The 20504-nt window shown below is 39.9% G+C and overlaps 1 protein-coding gene and 1 long non-coding RNA gene across 3 annotated transcripts; one reads left to right on the top strand and one right to left on the bottom strand.

The window, feature by feature from the left end:
- Positions 1-3760: 3760 nt before the first annotated feature.
- On the top strand, positions 3761-20146 carry LOC5566525 (CTP synthase). Of its 2 annotated transcripts, none has more exons than XM_001650854.2 (7): positions 3761-3956; positions 13891-14238; positions 17074-17244; positions 17788-18544; positions 18604-18760; positions 19109-19247; positions 19306-20146. In XM_001650854.2, exons 2-7 carry the CDS (start codon positions 13947-13949, stop codon positions 19785-19787), a joined length of 1998 nt encoding a protein of 665 aa, XP_001650904.1. In that variant the 5' UTR covers positions 3761-3956; positions 13891-13946; the 3' UTR covers positions 19788-20146. The 2 variants fall into 2 exon arrangements, with proteins under 2 accessions (XP_001650904.1, XP_021701161.1); XM_021845469.1 differs by lacking the exon at positions 3761-3956 and adding an exon at positions 4318-4407.
- LOC110676671 lies at positions 3838-4193 on the bottom strand. Its single transcript, XR_002500617.1, has 2 exons — positions 4069-4193; positions 3838-3999 (listed from the first exon to the last, which is right to left on the bottom strand). It is a non-coding gene; the product is annotated as an uncharacterized LOC110676671 (long non-coding RNA).
- Positions 20147-20504: the final 358 nt, after the last annotated feature.

Raw genomic sequence — 20504 nt, 5'->3', positions numbered from 1 at the left:
GAAATCCTTTATAAGAGTCAAAGTGTGAGCCAAACGAACATGCGTTATGTTTGTTTTGAACTTTTATTGAGGACTAATGTAATCCGCTTGAAATTATTTCGGTAAAAGTAATTTTGCATGAAGCAAAAAAAATGAAATGTTTTACTTTTTTGAATTTTTGTCAGTGCGATTTTTAGTTTTTGATTTTTTTGGTTGTTTATTAGTTTTGATATGTAGCTCAAAGATCTATAACGAAACAAAATACACTTTATAGCAATGAGGAAGTCATGTCCGTATTACAATATTATTCTCGACGCCGAGCAAAATCAGCACTGCTGGTCTGTTGCCAAATCATTCCATTTTACTTCCGCTTATCTCTCTATAAAGAATCACTAGTAATCATTAGAAATCCTTTATAAGAGAGATTCGCGGAAGCTGACATTTCTGTCAAAGTGTGAGCCAATCGAGCAGCGAGAGCTGTCAAAGTGTGAGCCAAACGAACATGCGTTATGTTTGTTTTGAACTTTTCTTGAGGAGTAATGTAATCCGCTTGAAATTATTTCGGTAAAAGTAATTTTGCATGAAGCAAAAAATGAAATGTTTTACTTGTTTGAATGGGGTCCTAAAGCCCTGTCTCAATTTTATTATCAAACGCTTAAGTTTAGGGCAGAAACACATGTTTACTAAAATTTTAAATGATTTTCATTGGTTTAAGTACAAAAAACATTTTTTTTATGATTTTTGAGATTTTGTCACACCCCTTGGTTTAAACTCGAATTTTGGATATATTTTGTTTTCCGTGTCCCTTCCGAAATGTCAGATATGAACAACCCCAGTGTTCAAACTATATGCCCTGTGGCATTTTTGTCGAAAAAGTGAATGTCAAACAAGATCACAAGTGTCAGGGTTGATATTTAGAACCATTTTTAAAATTGAAGTTAAAAAATGATATAGCCGTTATTTGAGCGGGAAAACTTGCTAAAGTAGTTGCAAGAACATGCTCTTTCGTATTATTGAATAAAAACGAGAATTCATTAAACATTTTAGGACCCAATTTTTGTCAATGCGATTTTTAGTTTTTGATTTTTTCGGCTGTTTATTAGTTTTGATATGTATTGACTTCGCAGCACCAATCTGGAGTTCGCCGGTTGGACTTCCGAAGCGAAGTTTTGAACGAACTAACTGTCATTGCTCTGCCGGCTCGGCTTTTATCTCGACTGTTTTTGAAAACAGTCCAATATCACGTCGAAGGAAGAAGTTTCACCACAACGGAGGATTTGTCAGTTCGAGCGCGCCAAAATCCTTCCGATTGAAAATGTGTTGGCGGTGCTTAAGGTGCAACTGTTTGCTATCCATAAACGATGATCAATTTTGTAGTTTTGGGGATGTGATATCGGTTCTACCGGACAGAGATGAACTGAAAGTATATCAACATGCCTGTTATCAGCAAGCATATGATCCGATAGATCACCGAATGACCGATATGATATAAAACAGAAATATTTTCTTTTCAACGATAGTTTGAACATAGATTTTTCATGGATGCCACGATGAGTCTATCGTGTGTTACCTTAAGTTCGTTGATAAAGAAGAGGAAATTGAGCGAAGTTCTTTTTCTGAATTTTATCAGGATGCACAATAGCTCAAAGATCTATAACGAAACAAAATACACTTTATAGCAATGAGGAAGTCATGTCCGTGTTACAATATTATTCTCGACGCCGAGCAAAATCAGCACTGCTGGTCTGTTGCCAAATCATTCCATTTTACTTTCGCTTATCTCTCTCACAGACAAACAGACGTAACACTTAGAACAAATTTCTTCAAAATCCATCGCCCAGTTTACACCATCATCATCTGGTGAGCATGTTGCACGAAAAGGTGTTTCGTGCAACAAGACTGGCAGATGGCGGTAGTGTGAAACGTCAAACGCGAAGAAATACGATGTGCACGCCTCTGGTTGTGAGGTTTGTAACATAGCGAATTTGAAATGATCGTTAAATGAGTGGTCGATGGAAATTTCTTCAGTGTTACGTCTGTTTGTCTGTGTCTCTCTATAAAGGATCACTAGTAATCATATCTGTCATAAAATGGGGGAATTTCACAATCATGAAAAGGGTAAAAAAATACTCATTCTTCTAACTCGTATACAGTGTAAAAACGGGTAAAATTTTACTCATTAAAGGGTGAAAAATTAGTTGGAATCCTGCGCGACCACCTTCAGTTGGCGGAATAGTCACGTCGAGCCGTTGAATATAATATTATCACAGACAAACAGACGTAACACTTAGAACAAATCTCGATCAAAATCATAGTCACGAGGACATGTACGCCCAATGCTAAAATTAGTGTGTTTGGCCGACGGACCAACAGATGGCGGTAGTGTGTAAACGTCAAACGCGAACAAAAACGATGTGAGCGCTGCGGGTAGTGGATTGGCCACCTACCATATTTTTGAATCGACCGTTAAAAAGGTGGTCGATGGACAATGATGAGAGTGTGACGTCTGTTTGTCTGTGATATTATCATCTTCTAGGACGCCAAGTACGCGCATGTAAGTATAATACTGTTAGCGAATATCATAATCATATAGAAATATCAAAAATGTATTGCAATTATTTCGAATTTCTTGCATTTTTCCAGATCTCCGACCGAAAAAAAAGGACGAACTTGTAAAGAAGCTGGAAGCAACATTCACAGACCTGTGCCTTTGAATGTCAACACTTAAATATGTAATCAAATGTAGAGATTAATAAAAACTGAATAAATAGGGTCCTAAAGCCCTGTCTCAATTTTGGTACCAAACGCTTGAGTTTAGACCAGAAACACATGTTTACGCAATTTTCAAATGATTATCGTTTGTTTAAGCCCAAAAAACGATTTTTGAGATTTTGTCATACCCCTTGGTTTAAACTCAAATTTTGGGTATATTTTGTTTTCCGTATTCCTTCTGAAATGTCAGATAGGAACAATCTCAGTGGTGAAACTAAAACCCCTGTGGCATTTTGGTCGACAAAGTGAACGTCAAACATGGTCAAAAGTGTCAAGGTTCATATTTGGAACTATTTTTAAAATTAAAGTTTAAAGATGTTATAGCAGTTATTTGAGCTGGAAAAATTGCTAAAGTGGCTGAAAGAACATGCTCTTTCATATTATTAAATTAAAACAAGAATTCATTTAAAGTTTTAGGACCCAATTATTGTTTAATATTATTTTACATGATAAAATTACCTTGTATGCATTATATTGAAACGCTCAGCAAAATATGGTTGTCAAAAAGGGTATTTTTTACCCATTTGTGAAACATTCGACACCTCCACAAAGGGTAAAAAATACCCATCCATTGACAGAAACCGCATTTACCCGTTAAAGAGTAAACCGTGTTTACTCATTAAATGTGGAGAGGCACTTCTAGCGAAAATGGGTGAATTTTTACCCATTAAAGGGTATTCGCAAACCACCGTGCAAGGCAAGGCAGGTTGCTTCTGTCTTTTCCCTCGACGCGGTGACAGTTATCGCGTAACGCTTTTGAAAAAAATATAAACGGAGTACTATTGGAAAAGGACTTAACAGAATTGATCCAGATTTGATTATTGATATCGGTTTATAACATATTATCCTTAATATATACCCATCATATTTAAATCAAACAATAATTAATCGAACAGAGAACAATTTTCGATACACTTGGCATCGATTTTCGTGGGCGTTTGCAATTAGGTACTTCCCATGGAAAGTACAGAACAGCAAGCGTTTTGCATACCAAAATTGTACACACGCCCTCTCCCAATAGTACTCCACTGTTTGTGCGCGACGCGGTTCTTCAGTGCGGAAGTGCATCTCTTGTTTGTCTTGTGATTTTTAAAGATTTTCTCGCGAATAAACTTGCGTTTTTACCGTATTCAGTGCAGTGGATTACTTTTAATGCGTTTGTGACCCAGAAATCGGCGAATATCGTGACCGGAGCCCGGAATTTTGTGAGTAGAATTGTGTAAACCGCTCTATCACATGGGTTTGAAGCTGGAGAAGGAAGAGGCATGGGAGGTTAGAATTGCAACATCGCGAAAAAGAGGGATATTTTTAACTTACTGTAGGATTTATAAGAAGTTTACGTTAAGCACGGTTTGCAGGTGCGCGGTAGTAGTAATTATCAATTTGTAATAAATATGGTATGTTCCGTAATTCAACGGAAGAGAAACGCGATTCTAAGAAATGCGGCGTTGGAGCAAAAGTAAACTTCCTCTGCCGTCAAAAGTCACACTAACACCAGCGCAACTGAAGCTCTCTATCGGTATTTTGTTTTGGAAACAGTGCGAAAAAGTCGAAACCAAAACAAAAGCACAGCTGTTTGTCAATAAATTATTTGTCTCCCAAGTGGAAGGAAAGGTGTCTCGGTAGAAAGTGGCCAATCTGGCCAATCGATTATCGGTGAGCAGCTGGATCTTTTAGCCGTGTCGAAAGTTGATAAATAGTTTGTTTTAAGACTTCGAATTGTGCATGACCTATCTTAATGCTAAATTGTTTGTCGGAAGTGAAGAAACTGCAAATTACGTCTCAGCCTCTCCCTGCTTAACGCTTTACCAGTGCACAATGGTCCGAAACGACAATTTAGCAGGAAATAAGATTTTTATCTGAACACGTTTTAATTTGTACCCCGCTAATTTGCACATCGTTCAAGTTAAAAATGGTTCAAACGTCATTTAGCTTATGAAACGAAGTAAAGTGGAAAAGAACTTTGTGGAATGGAACGCAGAATCAAATCAGAACAGCGAAAGAGGTAACCAGAAGTTCAAATTATAAATGAACCCCTAGGGTTTGCATGAGGTACCGTTCAAATTAGCGGGGGTATAAAGTTGGATAGGGTGGTTGTTATTTTGGTTTAAATTTTGAGTGCAACTTTTTTGTTTGAAAGGAATTTGTGGCAAACTTTTAGAAGATGTTATTATGAACTAGGGTCGATGTACCGCATAACTAAGAACAAATATTCGTATAAAATCGAACAATAAAGCCGGAGGCAAAATTTTTACACCATATGAAAGGAACACAAGTGCCTACTGCCTATAGTAGCATTATTTCTTATTTCTGTTCCTACACGCAGCGAACTGGACTATCGAAATTCATACATTTTGTCTTATGAAAGATGGAACAATTATCGCAATACGAACGCTTTATGTATCGTTTTAGCATCACTCCACTCCAAGGCGTCGATAGGCGCGGGGTGTACGCACGAGCCTATCGATCGCAAGGTCCTTGGTTCGATTCCAGGTTGCCGCAAAAACTATTTTTGTTTTCAAATTTCGGTTTCATAAGGCTAATTTATGAATTTCAACCCGATTCCTTGTGGCGAATTTTCATAAGGGGTTCCTTTGTTTATCGATAGTCCATTTGCCAGAGTGTATAGTAACACTAGCTAAAGGCCAGCTATTGTTGGAATCCTTGGCCGCATTAAATGCAGTGTTGCCACATTTATTCCGATTCTCATCTGTGTTATCGGCTGAACAAATCTTTTTTATCCTCAGTCAACCTTAAAAAATCTTGGTTAAAATCTGTGTCGCAATAAAATCCAAAAATTTATATTTTCGGGTTAAAAAGAACTTTTGCGAACGTTTTATGGGTGTTCTTGGAATGTCAACATTTTTTATTATGAACTTATTCTACTAAAAGTAAGTTAAAGACGCATAATTATTTCTAAAAATTAAAAATACTTAAGTTTTTGAGAAAAACTAAACTGAGTTATGGCATTTTTCATATCTAAAGAGATATGGCCAGAGGACTTTCGGAAAAACGAATGGAAACGCGATAAACACGAATTAACTTTAAGCGATTAGAAAATACACGTTTGCTCTTTAGCTTTATTCAAAATGGTTGATTGCTGTGTAGAATAAAAGTGGAGAGTTATATTGATGGATGACAGATGGTCATAGTCAACGAGGGGCGCATCAATGAGGTACACGGATAGCAGAGATTGTAATTCTCAACACGCCCGCTCAAGAGCTGCAATCCAGAACTCCGATGCTCGACCGCAGCTTCACGAAAGCTGGTGAAGACCTTTGGTTAACAAGTCTGCCTGCTGTTCCGATGATGGCACGTATTCTATCTGGATACTTCCGTTCTCAACAAGATCCCGAACGTAGAAATACTTCACGTCGATATGCTTAAGTCTTCCGGTATCCTTAGGATTTGACACTATCTTCATTGTGGACTGATTGTCTTCACGAAATAGCACAGGGTTGTCCGTTTTCCATCTCAGGTCCTTCAACACACGTACCAACCACTGGCTATGGCATGCTGCTGCACATAGAGCGACGAGTTCGGCCTCCGTTGATGAGAGCGATACTGTGGGTTGCTTCCTCGCGAACCAGCTAACAGTTGCACCAAACACCTTAAACACCGCCCCGGATACAGAGCGACGATCCGTAATATCGTTGCCCCAGTCCGCGTCGGAGAAAACTTCCAGCAACTTTGCTTCGTTATGCGCTTGATACACGAGTCCCACATCCAAGGTTCCCTTGATGTATCTCAACACTCTTCGCAAATGAGCCCAGTGCTCTTCGTTGAAACAGGTTTGAAACTGGCTAAAGTAGTTAGCCGCTGCAGCCAGATCCGGCCTCGAAGTCATCGACACGTACATAATACAGCCTACGAGCTCACGGTAGGGCTTATCAATCCGCTTGGTCTCATCTCCCTTCGCAAGTCGCAACCTGTGCTCCATTGGTGTGGAGACAGGACGACTGTCCTCCATGCCGAAACGAACCAACAGGCTCTCCAAATAGTTTCTCTGGCTGATTCGCATAACCTTCGTTTCAACATCCCGTTCTATCTTCATCCCTAGGAAACACTTCACAGGACCTACATTGGTCATATCGAATTCTCCGGACAAAGCTTGCTTTACTTGCAGAACTATCTTCTCTGAAGGACCAACCACCAGGACATCGTCGACATATAATACTAGTATCACTCGATTCCTTCCTGATCCCTGTACGTAGAGACAAAGGTCATTCGCACTGCGCTTGAAACCCAACTTTTCCATAAAAGAATGGAACCGATCGTTCCATGATCTGGACGCTTGCTTTAGGCCATATATTGACTTGTGAAGGTGACATACCAGACCATTCTTACGGCTGAATCCATCCGGCTGTTGCATGTAAATTTCCTCTGCTAAGGTTCCATTGAGGAACGCCGTCTTGACATCCATCTGATGTACGGCCATCCCTTCCTTGTTTGCCAACGCCAAAACCGCACGCAACGTATCCAGCCGAGCCACCGGCGAGTATGTTTCCTCGTAATCAAAACCACGTCTTTGGCTGAAGCCTCTAGCTACGAGCCTAGCCTTGTATCGTGGTGGCTGTCCATCCTCTGCTCTTTTGATCTTAAAGATCCACTTGCAAGATATCGCGTTCCGACCTTCTGGCAACTTCACCAAACTCCATGTATTGTTCTTCACCTGCGAGTCAATCTCATCTTGCATGGCCTTCTGCCATTGAGGCCAATCACTTCTCTTCCGTAGCTCTGATACCGATTCAGGCAAGTCTTCAACATATCCCAACGCATTCAACGCAAAACTGGCGTAGTCTATTTCATAATCCTTGTGCCAGGTAGGCGCACTGCGACTACGAGTTGGCCTTCCACCAGAAACAATATCAGTTGGTTCACGTTGCTCACCCTCGTCGCTTTCTTCATCGTCACTTACGGTCGTATAGTTATCTTCGAGATCACTACCCACATCACTAATCAATTCTTCACCGTCTTGTCCCTCAAAGTCATTGTCAATTGGACGGACTCGGATCACTGACACTTCACTGTTAAGCTTCTTCTTCGTACCGCCTACAGCCTCAACTGATTCCACGAAATCGACATCTCGAGCAGCCACTATCTCATCCGTTATTTGATTCCACACCCGATATCCGTTTGGCGAATAGCCGACTAGCACACCCTTCCATGCTTTGGCGTCCAGCTTCTTGCGCCGCTCCGCCGGCACGTGCACGAACACAGTGGACCCAAAAACACGAAGTCGAGACACATTTGGCTTCTTGCCCTCCCAACGCTCTGAAGGTGTTTTATCTTCGTCAATCGCACCCGTTGGAGACCTGTTCACAAGGTATGCGGCCGTCTGCACAGCCTGCACCCAGAATGACTTATCGATCTTCGAATCCTCAAGCATCGCTCTCGCTCGCTCAACAACGGTACGATTCATTCTCTCACTAGTACCATTCTGTTCCGGCGTATAGGGAATCGTCCAGTCGATCTGAATTCCCTTCTTTCGGCAGAAACCTTCAAATGCTTTATTCCGGTATTCCCCACCATTATCACACTTGAGACGGGAAATCCGAACCCCAAACTTCGCTGTTGCCAGTGCCTCGTGATACTGAAACCACTCGAGGACTTCGCTCTTTGATTTCATCGGAAAGATCATTACGAAATGCGACCAATCGTCTATGAACGTAACAAAATACTGTTCACCTCCTCGACCGATCGGCGTTACAGGGCCGCACACGTCTGAATGGACGACCTCTAACACTCGCGACGAACGTTTTCCTTCGCGCATGGTAAAAGGCTTTCGGGTTTGTTTACCCACGACGCAAGGTTCACAAACGATTTCACTTCGGTTTGAGTTCTTCCCGGGCGACAAACCATCAACCATTTGCTTACCGATCAGCTGTTCGAGCTGGTGCATGTTCAGATGCCCGAATCTACGATGCCATAGTTCTAGTTCTTTCGCAATTCGTCCGCACGCTAACATCGATTTTCCCGCACAATGACCGATCGAGTAAAAGTCAAGTTCGTACAATTTACCTCGACGTACACCAGTCGTCACTACCCTTGAACCGTCGAAAATCTTCACTTTGCCGTCGCCGAACAATACTTTCATTCCCCTTTCCTCGACTTTTAGTACAGAGAACAAATTGAATCGCAATGAAGGTACAAACAACACATTGTTAATAGTACATGGAACGGACTCACCATCTACGACGGACATCAATCGTACGGTTCCGGAATGACGTGCTACGATCGCCTCGCCGTCCTTCGCAACGGCAATCTCAATTGGCTTCTCGAGCGGTCGCAATTCGTCGAACAGACTCTCATCGTTCACTAGATGGTCTGAACAACCGGAATCTATAAACCACTGCACTCGTTGTCGATCCGTGATGGTGTCACCGTTCTTCAGAACCAGGAACGAAACACCATTTCCATCTGCCATGTTCGCCTTCGAACGATTCTTTTCTTTCGTACTCACTTTCTGCTGATTCTTCGGGCAATCCACTAGTTTGTGGCCCTCTTGCTGGCAACCGTAACACTTCATGATATACTTCTTCTTTTCCTTCTTCTTGTGGCCAGCAAACGCTGCACCACCCGATCGCGACGAAGTATTCGAATCCGCACTTGCTCCCTTTTGTTTAATTTCTTCGTCTAGGAGACGACACTTCACAAATTCCAACGACAAAGCATCTTCCGGCATCGTTTCTAATGCCGTCACTACCGTGGAGAAAGCGGGACCGAGCGTGATCAGCAGATGACATATCACGTCGACGTCATCGATCACCGCACCTGTGTTCCGATATTCACGCACTAGACGGTCGAATTGGAGAAAATGGTCCTGCATAGAACCCGACTGAAAACGCAAAGAAAGCATTTTCCTCTTCAAGTGCATTCTGCTAGCGATACTTTTTCGCTCGAATACACGAACCAAAGCGTCCCAAATTTGCTTCGGGGTGTTTTTCTCCTGCACATACTCAAGTTGTGTATCGTGAATGCGAGAAATTAACAGTGATTTACACTTCCTATCTTTCTTCGCTCGCTTCTCACGGTTCACTTTCTTCTCGCTTTTCACTTGAACACTATCACCCGCTTCATCCAACAGCTCCGGCACTTCCCCCGCCTCCGTCTCCACACACTCTAGCAGCTCGTGCTCCTCGAGCAGAACCCGCATGCGGAACTTCCATGCGGTGAAGTTTCCCCCGTCGAAAAGCGGCAACAGAAAACGCTCATTTTTCTCCTCCTCTGCCATTATCCACTTCACTTTTATCACTGCGCGAAACTGGGCCAATAACCTAAAGAGATATGGCCAGAGGACTTTCGGAAAAACGAATGGAAACGCGATAAACACGAATTAACTTTAAGCGATTAGAAAATACACGTTTGCTCTTTAGCTTTATTCAAAATGGTTGATTGCTGTGTAGAATAAAAGTGGAGAGTTATATTGATGGATGACAGATGGTCATAGTCAACGAGGGGCGCATCAATGAGGTACACGGATAGCAGAGATTGTAATTCTCAACAATATCTTCCAAAACCGTGTCATAAACTCGTGAAATATCCTAAATCTTAAAAATCTTTTTTATCTTAAAAATCTGTGATCTGTGATCACAGATATCTGTAAGCAAAAACAGGAAAAATCTGTGTATGTGGCATCACTGATTAAATGTAGAGCTGGTAAATGTGGCTACAGTGAGTACCTTCCGCAGAAATGGTGCAGAATCGATTATCGACGTGACGTTTTGTAGTCCTAACCTTTTAGGTACCATGAACTGGCGCTTTTTTTGTGTTGGGATTTAAACCACTGCGACCATGAATTTGATCTATTGTGGTATACCCCTGGTTAATTTGCATTATTTCAGGACGACGAATTACCATTTGCGGTAAATGCCGTTGACTGATGATGCGAAGTACTCCAATCCGGTATGATTCTTAGAATGAAACCAATAACCAGATTGAGATTTTCTAACCAAATTTCAAAAGGGCTTAAAATGCCCTTATTGAAATATTGTCTTCTACGTACATATAACGCTGGACAGTCACAGAGCAAATGTTGTGAGGTCTCTATTTCACAGTCACAAAACCGACAGACACCAGTTTGACATCGATTGATTTTATTCAAATGATATCTTGTCGGACAATGTCCTGTGAAAAGTCCAATAAGTATGCTTAAAGATTTTATGTTTAAACCTAAAAGTTTTTCTATAACGTTTTTATTTGGATGTTCATAACTCCATAACGTTTTGATTGCCTTAAGGTTTATGTTGCAATCCAGTTTGACTGTATCATTTGATCCTCCCATTGTTTCAATTCCATTTGTATTGAACATTTGGATACACCGCAGAATGGTTCTGGTCCTATGAACTGGACACTTGACCCTTTCCTTGCAAGTAAATCAGCTTTTTCATTACCTTCGATTCCACAATGACCCAGTATAAATTGGCTATGAAAATATGCAAATGCGTGCATACCTGTATTTCCTTCTCAGACACAAAGATGCAGAGTCCAATATGGTAGATCTTACCTCGTAACACACCTCGAAAAGGTAATCTATACGCGTTACGGGTGCATAAACCACCTAATATTTAACCAGGATCTGATTGCGTGCAAAATTTAAGCGATGTAGGTACACGGCGGAAAAATGTTAAAAAAAACAGGTTGTGATTCCTCCTAATTAATTTTCTCAAATGATATGAAAGTTTCTTAGGTCGATTTGAATTTCGGGGCCTCCCTTAGCCGAGTGGTTAGAGTCCGCGGGTACGAAGCAAAGCCATGCTGAAGGTGTCTGGGTTCGATTCCCGGTCGGTCCAGGATCTTTTCGTAAAGGAAATTTCCTTGACTTCCCTGGGCATAGAGTATCATCGTATTTGCCACACGATATACGAATGCGAAAATGGCAACTTTGGCAAAGAAAGCTCTCAGTTAATAACTGTGGAAGTGCTCATAAGAGCTCTTTCCCAGTGAGGAAGTAATGCCAAGAAGAAGAAGATTGATAAACTTTTAGAATGTTGGCTAATTGTCCTCGACATTTTAAATACAATTATGTAGGTGTGATGCATTTCATAGTTCTGTAATGCACCTTGCAATTCAATCACAATAGTTTCAAACGTACATTTTGATATACAGTCAAATTTCCAATAATCCATAAATCTAGTTATATGACAAACGTCATCGAAAGTCAGCAAGTTTGATGTTATTATTGTTAAATGAGTAAAGAACACTAAGAGCATCAATTTTATTCATTTTTGTAAGTACAAAAATGTTTAGTTCCATTGAAGAAATTTTTGAGGAAGATTGCTATTTGAAGGCGAGGTTGATAGCATACCAAAATTATATTTAAAAAAATATAAAAAGTTGTGTAGTAGAAACATAATTTGGTAGCTTCAATTTCCTAATACAAATTCACAATAATGAGCATTAGATTGTCTTAAATCTACATACTATTTTTAAGGTTAGTAATATACCTGATTGTGCAAAAAAAGTAATCAAAATTTCACTATTTACCTTAGTTTTGCGAAGAACTGATATTATGGATATATTATATATTTATATATCGCGATTCCTTTTTTAAATCGACGTAAATAACTTTCAAACGGTTTTGAGAAAATTAATTGAGAAGAATCAAAACTAGTCATCTAAAACTGTTTCAAAATGAATCACCTTTTTAACATTTTTTCGTCGTGTACATCCCTCAAATTTAGCATACAATCAGCTCGCGGTAAAAAACTGGATATAGTTTCTATTCTTCCCACAAAAAATATGACAAAACGATAAACCGTTTCATTCAGTTACTTACGACGTTTTTGTACCATCAGTGCACCAGATTCCGCTCATTTAAGGGAAGTTATGTGTCCAAATGTTTATTATAAAACAACTATTAAGTCGATCAAAACTATTTTCATGTCACAATGTTGCTCCAAGTATAGGTTATCAGCGGCAAGATAAAAAGAATTTGAAAAACGTTCATAAAAAAAATATTTAATTGCATTTGTTATTGCATCTAAGTGTTCCTATTTCCGCTCACGATAAACAGAATTCGGGACGAACTTACTGAAAAATGCATTATTTTGAAATTTTGTTATTTATCCTGATATTTTTTATGGTCAAACCATAGCTACTACTACAATAAATAAGGCTGTATATCAAAATCGACATTTCTTTGAAATTTTGTTTAATTTTTTGCATGAGCGGTTATTGGAACACACAAAAATACCTAGTGTTCCAATAACCGCTCACAAGGTCTTGTGTTTTCAATATAAAGAAGGATTTTATCAAATGAAAATAATGTCAGACGACATCATTTGAAAGTGGTTAGTATTGCTAGAATAAATCCGTGCGAAAAATGATGGTTTTTGACACGAAAAATCAATTTTTATACTAGTGAGCGGAAATGGGGGCATGAGCGGATACTGGTACACTGATGGTACCAGTGTAAAATCGACTCAAGTAGTGTTTTGTTTTGATTCACGGTTAAGGTGACACGGGGAACAGTGTTATTTTCCCTATCTTTTATCTCACTCTAACAATTATCACCAAAACTTTGCAAAAGCAAATCTCGAGTTTTAGTGAACCGATGAAGCTGAAAATTTAATGGGTTGTACACTACAGATGTAGAATAGGGGAGATGTACCAGTTTTGGCCACCCTAAGGCAAAATATTATTTATACATAAATCAAAAGACCTTTGATTGCTGTCAATACGTTAAACGAAAGCTTTCAATCCATGCTCAGCAGGAAAAATATAATACCTAATCAGAAACTTTGTTTTTGTATTAAAAATTGTGGTGGCGAATACACTTGCACCAGAATTCGCTTGAGTATTTGATTTTTAAACATGATATTTTAATACCTACATATCACTAGTTCTTCATTTTACTTAGCTTAACTGAAGAGTTAGATTAAAAGTGTGTTTGTCATAGTTTATCATTGTAATAATTCTTGAACAAAAAAAAAATATTCAAAATTTAAACCTTAATATGGCTTTACCAAAGAAGATGCAAAACTCAACTACGTACAATTTCCTTGAAGACATCATACGTCTAAATTCAACGAAAGCAGAGAACAAGCTTATTTTCCTTCTAAATTGTCGATTCGGACCATTGTGCGCAGTGCGCCTCATTTGTTCAAATAGCGTTTCTAATTAGAGATTACTTTTCAGAGCGAAGCCCTTGACACCACGTGGTCCACTTGAGAGCTGCACGATTGGTTTGGTGCATGTGTAACCGTTCCCCAGTTCTCCTGCAGAAGTTGCTAGTTCTACAATCGAGCAAAGCATCGATAGGGGCAGCAGTTTTCTCGCAGAGAAAGCGACACTTGGCATCGGAGGCCACAGCAGCAGCGATGAAGTACATTTTGGTAACCGGAGGCGTCATCAGTGGCGTCGGCAAGGGCGTCATCGCCAGCTCCTTCGGCACGCTGCTTAATGCGTGCGGAATCGGCGTCACATCGATTAAGATCGATCCGTACATCAACATCGACGCGGGGACGTTTTCACCGTACGAGCACGGTAAGTGGCTGGGAAGGTTTTGTTTTGCAGGCAGGTGCATTTATTTATAGCTTTACACCCTCGGAAGCAATTTTGATGAGGTGATGTTTGAGTGTTTTGTACACGGATGCCAATACTTTTTTTAAGTAAAATTGTTCGGGCCTTCCTTAGCCTAGTGGTTAGAGTTCGCGGTTACAAAGCAAAGCCATGCTGAAGGTATCTGGGTTCGATTTCTGATCGGTCCAGGATCTTTTCGTAATGGAAATTTTCTTGACTTCCATGGACATAGAGTATCATCGTACCTGTCACACGATAAACGAATGCGGAAATGGCAACTTTGGCAAAGAAAGCTCTCAGGTAATAACTGTGGAAGTGATCATTGAACACTAAGCTGAGAAGCAGGCTCTGTCCCTGTGGGAACGTAATGCCAAGAAGAAGAATCTTGTCAACGAGCGTTTCATAGTTTAGTCTCGCATAATTTTGGATAACACCCTGAACACCATTGATACTCTCGTGTGGAGAGCTATTTCTAATAATCCACAGGGATTGTTCTGTAAAATTTCTAGCATTTCATCCAGGAATTATTTCTGCATTTCCTCCAAATATTTCTAAAGTAATTTCTCAAGCGAAATTTCCGTAGATCCTTAAAAAAATCATTTTAGGTTCTACATCCGCAATTATTCCAGTTATTCTTTTAGGGGTCGTCCATAAATGACGTAGCTTTTTCGGGGGGAATTTGAGTCTTCACGAATTTGTGACGAAGTGTGACGAGGGGGAGGGAGGGGTCCTAGCTGGTGGACGTAGCATTTTGAATCAAGTCGGTAAAAAGAGAGGCGCTGAAAAAAGGCATACCATTTATTTTTGATCGAACTGCTTTTTTTGTTTGACTTATAAACTTGATGTACAAAATGATGATTCAGTTTCAAAACATTCATATGACAAGATTGAAAAATATTTATGAAATTTCAGATTTTCTTGACAAATGCAATCAAACAGATATTTTAAAACTTTAAATAATTATGTCGAGTCTAGTACACGACACTGAAGACGGCCTTACAGTTGAGGTCGAAATACGCGTATCTGTCAAAGGATACAAACTCTAGTGGAATTAAATGGTATAGTACTAAATTCGGTTTTTTCATCTACTAATAATTATGTGATTATTATATTATATCCGTGTCTAAATTTAAAAATTTATAAATAAACAAAATAAAAGTTTAATAAATTAATTAAACATCAATCAAGTGGATACGAGTAACTGACACTGAAGAAGACTGTAAGTGGTAGTCGAAATACGCGTATCTGTCAAAGATAAGCATTTAGGAGCGGAATTAAAAGGTACACGGTTCTCCATCTACTTTTAAGTTTCTCTATTGAGATTCTGCTCAGAGGATTCGAGCATTAATAAGAGTAAAAATCAATGCTTTAACTACTTGGAGTACATTGTGTTCCCTTTTGTTAACAAAACATAAAGTCATCCGTTTTAGTTTTATTCATATTTTCTGTTGGGGCTTTAATTCTTCAAGAGAATAACATATGCTCTTTTTGGCAAATATTACATTAAAACAAGATATTTATTCCGTGAATTATGCATTCAATGTTGCAGGCGATCTCCACCCAATCAACTCAGTGATTTTTTTTTGATATATGCTTTTGATGGAATAGCCTGAATATTAATGAGGACAACAGATTCGAGTGTTATCGAAATTGCCCTATCATTCAATTTTCTTAATAACTCGGTAGTTTGATTTTTTTTTATTATTTAACTGTTTCATTATAGGTTGTGTAAGATTATTTCAGTTTGGAAACGATAATGAAGTTCAGCTGAAATATTAATAGAGATGAGTAATTTGTATAATAGTCGCTAAAATTTTCTAAACATACCAAATATTTCAAGTGTAATTTTTATATATCTGGCCACTGATTGCTACATGAATATGAATTTGGATAATAATGACGATGATACATTTCAAATTAATATATTTTATTGATCGTTTTCATTGAAATCTATTTCCTAACAACGAATAATTCAAAAAACAATCCTCTAATATAACAAAATTTCTGTTCAATATATTATAAAGTATATTGTACCTTAACTCAACAGTAACGAGCTTCATCAATCCAATCAAACATTATTTTTTCACATATTCTACGGTAAACTTGTTGTCATGGTATCAACTGGAACTGGAAACCAGAATTGTGTAACTTGAACAGTAAATATGTTTATTCAAATCTGTTTTTCAAATAACTTTTGAGCGCTACTGTATATCAAACTGTTATATTAGGTTATCCTTACATTTCTGTCAGTAATTATAATCAAACTTTTTTATCGAACTTCTAGGAAAACTTGATATGCTACGTATTTTCCAAGGGGGGTATCAGCATTTGTGACGAAGTGCTACGAGGGGGGAGGGGGTGTAAACAATCAGTGAAAAAAATCCTACGTCATTTATGGACGGCCCCTTACTAATTTCTATGCAAACACAGTTTTCTGTTTTTCAATAAATTCTATACTTCAGTCGTTTGTCCACATTTTCTGACAGTGCTCGTTCTTTACTCCAGTAGCCTTTCTGGTCTTATCATAGTTTGATAGTAGTCTGGATTACTAGACTGCAAAACTAGGGCAAGGGCTGATTGCTGCTAGGGTACACAGTGACCATTCGAGCGACATTGCTTAGGAACGTCTGTGTGATGAGCGCAATAGAGGCTTATTAAAGCTAATGTTGGGAAGAAGCTTATGGCAAATCCGAAGTCCCAGTTCTACCCCTATTGCAACATACACAAAAAAAGATGGATCATTTATGAACCAAAATTACTTAACTCTGTCTTCTAAGTGCTCTCCATATTCCACTACAGGTGAGGTCTACGTGCTGGACGATGGCGGTGAGGTGGATCTGGACCTGGGAAACTACGAGCGCTTCCTGGACGTAACGCTGCACCGTGATAACAACATCACCACAGGAAAGATTTACAAGATGGTCATCGAAAAAGAACGCATCGGCGATTACCTCGGAAAAACCGTTCAGGGTAATTGTTGGGACAGTCTAATGTATGCGCATATCGAAATCTAATTAAATCTTCTTTAACCACCGGTAGAATTAATTAGTAAGGGTACGTTAACCAGTGCCTGTAGAAATGGCTCTTGCCGTTCATTCAAAAGCACACGTTTTCTGTGTTATTCTGGCCTAATTTAGCGTCACACTATTACGGAAAAGCGGTCGGTTCAGTGGTGTGGTAACAACCATGAAAATGCAGAGATATACTCGGTCCTTAGTAACAATGGTTGTCGCACTAGCATTCCTTCCCTTCCCTGATGACCGTAAGGATAGGTTTATAATTCTCAAAACTGTCACTGAAGATAGTAAGTTACTTCCTAACTCTGTTGGTTCTTTGAGCAATTTAGATTATTCTGGTCAATCACGTTCATCTATGCTCATGCTCTTTTTGCCATTAGCCTGATACTTCGAATCTTTAAATGAAATAAGGTTTCTCTTTGCCTCGATTTTGCTGTGCGCATACCCTTAGTTGATATGCATTTCTCGATCTCTAATGTGAGCTCTCGATTCACAGTGGTTCCTCACATCACGGACGCCATCCAAGAGTGGGTGGAACGCGTGGCCAAAAATCCAGTAAAGGACGGTAGTGTTCCGCAGGTTTGCGTCGTTGAACTGGGCGGAACCATTGGGGACATCGAGGGTATGCCCTTTGTCGAAGCATTCCGTCAGTTCCAGTTTCGTGTCAAGAGGGAAAACTTCTGCGTCGCTCACGTCTCACTGGTTCCATCCCCGAGGGCTACCGGAGAGCCGAAAACTAAACCCACTCAGGCCAGCGTTCGGGAACTGCGCGGTTTGGGGTTGAGTCCCGATCTGATCGTGTGCCGCTCGGAGAAACCCATCGGGAGCGAAGTGCAGGACAAAATCAGTAACTTTTGCCACGTGGCCCCGGATCAGGTGGTGTGCATTCACGATCTTTCGTCGATCTACCATGTCCCGCTGCTGATGGAGGAAGCCGGAGTGATTGAGTTTTTGAACGAGAGGCTAAAGCTGGAGATTCCATTGCCAAAACCGGCACGGCTCATGCAAAGTTGGCGTGACTTGGCTGAAAGGGTTGATAACGTCTACAAGAAAGTGTCCATCGCTTTGGTAGGAAAGTACACAAAGTTGGAAGATTCGTATGCTTCGCTGTCTAAGGCCTTGCTACACGCTTCGCTTGCCGTCGGATATAAGCTGGACCTGAAGTTTATCGAGGCATGTCATTTAGAAAGACAGACCAAGCAGGAAACTCCACATCTCTACTATGAAGCATGGCAGTGTTTGACCAACAGCAAGTAAGAACCATCATAAGCGTTTATGGGTGATGGTTAGTTTCATTAACTTTATATTTCAGTGGAGTCATTGTTCCCGGAGGATTCGGTTGTCGTGGCGTGGAAGGGAAGATCCGGGCCTGTCAGTGGAGTCGAGAGAACAATAAGCCCTTCCTTGGCATTTGTCTGGGCCTGCAATGTGCGGTGATAGAATTCGCACGGAATGTTTTGAATCTTGCGGTATGTATATTAAGTTATCAATGTTTGTACTACCTAGTAGCTCTTCAAATGTTTTGATATTTGGTCTTTGTTTCAAGGAATTCCTTTGATCAAATACCTGAATTAATTTCTGATCCTATTCCTGGAGAAAATCATGACAAAATACATACAGTAGTATGGGCAATCAAATATGTAATGTTCGAATAAATTTCCAAAATGAAAATTATATATAATGTATGGTCAGGTTTTATGAGGAATCAAATTCTTATTCTCTGTTTCCTGTTAGGTTTCTTTTTTGAACCAGAAGTGTTCGGTACTAGCCATAAGTTATTGAAACTGTATCTAATTTTCATATTTTGCTATCTCCAGGATGCCAATTCAACTGAAGTGGGTGATTGTGAACACGAACTCGTCATAGATATGCCAGAACATAATCCAGGAGAGATGGGCGGCACGATGCGATTGGGAAAACGAACAACATTGTTCAAAGAAGGAAAAAGCATTATAAGTACAGCACATACAATGTAGTTTAAAAAACAGTTTCTTATCATGAACCCTTTCCACAGAGCAACTGTACGGTAACGTAAATCAGATCGAAGAGCGACATCGCCATCGGTACGAAGTGAATCCGAAGTACGTCGAGCAACTGGAAGCGAAGGGAATGAAGTTCGTCGGTCACGATTCGGAGCAGACGCGAATGGAAATTGTCGAGCTGGAAAATCATCCCTACTTCGTTGCGACACAGTTCCACCCGGAATATCTGTCCAGGCCACTGAAGCCATCACCTCCCTTCTTGGGACTAATCCTTGCCTCGGTAGGTAAATTGGAGGCCTATCTGGACCAGGGAAATAAACTATCCAGTTCAGCACAAGTGACCAGCGAAAGTTCCAGCGATGACGATGGCCAACTGTATAAGGCCAATCGATTGCTGAAGAAAATGACGGTCAGCGGAAAACCTTTGAAACAGAAACAAGCTACCCCGGAAGTGAATGGCCAATGCAACGGAAGTCATTCGCCCGTTTGCAATGGCCAAGCCGAGGACAAGTAAATATATACTTCCCCATTGCTACCCGAACCGATGATACATTAAAGACAGCTTCACTAAAAGTGATGAAAATGGTACGAATCTTCGCGGAAAACTTTTCAATAGTGTCTGCTACTGCTTATAAACGGTAATTTGAATTCTTTTACGCTGGGGAAGGGTTTTCCGCGAACAGAAATGTACGACCGTGATAAATCAAAACTCCTCTTTCGGCTGATCTTTGACCTTAGGCTTAGTGCGCCATATTCGAAGCTGTAAAAATGCATTACCGCGGATCAAAGCCATTTGAAGATGACTTAAACAGCGCCAGTTGAAATTGTAATGTTTATATGTTAATAAACAAAGATTACCCTGTAATCAATGGACGGTCACTTGTTGTTACATTAATCCGAAAACAAGCGTAATATGACAAGGTAATATGATATACATTTTTTTTAAATAAAACATTTTCTACTTGCAACGTGGAATGATTTGAAGTCAAATCATTGAATTACAGACGAGATTTTCACTACGCTTGTTACGTGTGAGGGACTCCATTAGCCAGAATTCCGGACCCCCAAACGACCCATAAGCCCAAATTTCAATATCACAAGGATATTGAACATTCTGGGAAACAGCATTTGGGGGTAATGACATTCTGGGAGAACCGTGTGATGGATTGAATCAAACAGATTCATTGTAGGGCGGAGCAAGATAAGCACCGCTCAGTTTTGACTATTTGAA

The sequence above is a fragment of the Aedes aegypti genome, chromosome 2, assembly GCF_002204515.2.
Source record: "Aedes aegypti strain LVP_AGWG chromosome 2, AaegL5.0 Primary Assembly, whole genome shotgun sequence".
In the NCBI taxonomy this organism is placed as follows: domain Eukaryota; kingdom Metazoa; phylum Arthropoda; class Insecta; order Diptera; family Culicidae; genus Aedes; species Aedes aegypti.
The sequence above is the reverse complement of the archived record's forward strand: the minus strand, read 5'-3'. Positions and strand labels throughout refer to the sequence as shown.

Coding starts and splice junctions, on each gene's coding strand:
- LOC5566525 (XM_001650854.2), top strand. CDS start 13,947: ATGTGTAACCGTTCCCCAGTTCTCCTGCAGAAGTTGCTAGTTCTACAA. Junction 17,245..17,787: donor CCTCGGAAAAACCGTTCAGG/GTAATTGTTGGG, acceptor CTCGATTCACAG/TGGTTCCTCACATCACGGAC. Junction 18,545..18,603: donor CAGTGTTTGACCAACAGCAA/GTAAGAACCATC, acceptor TTTATATTTCAG/TGGAGTCATTGTTCCCGGAG.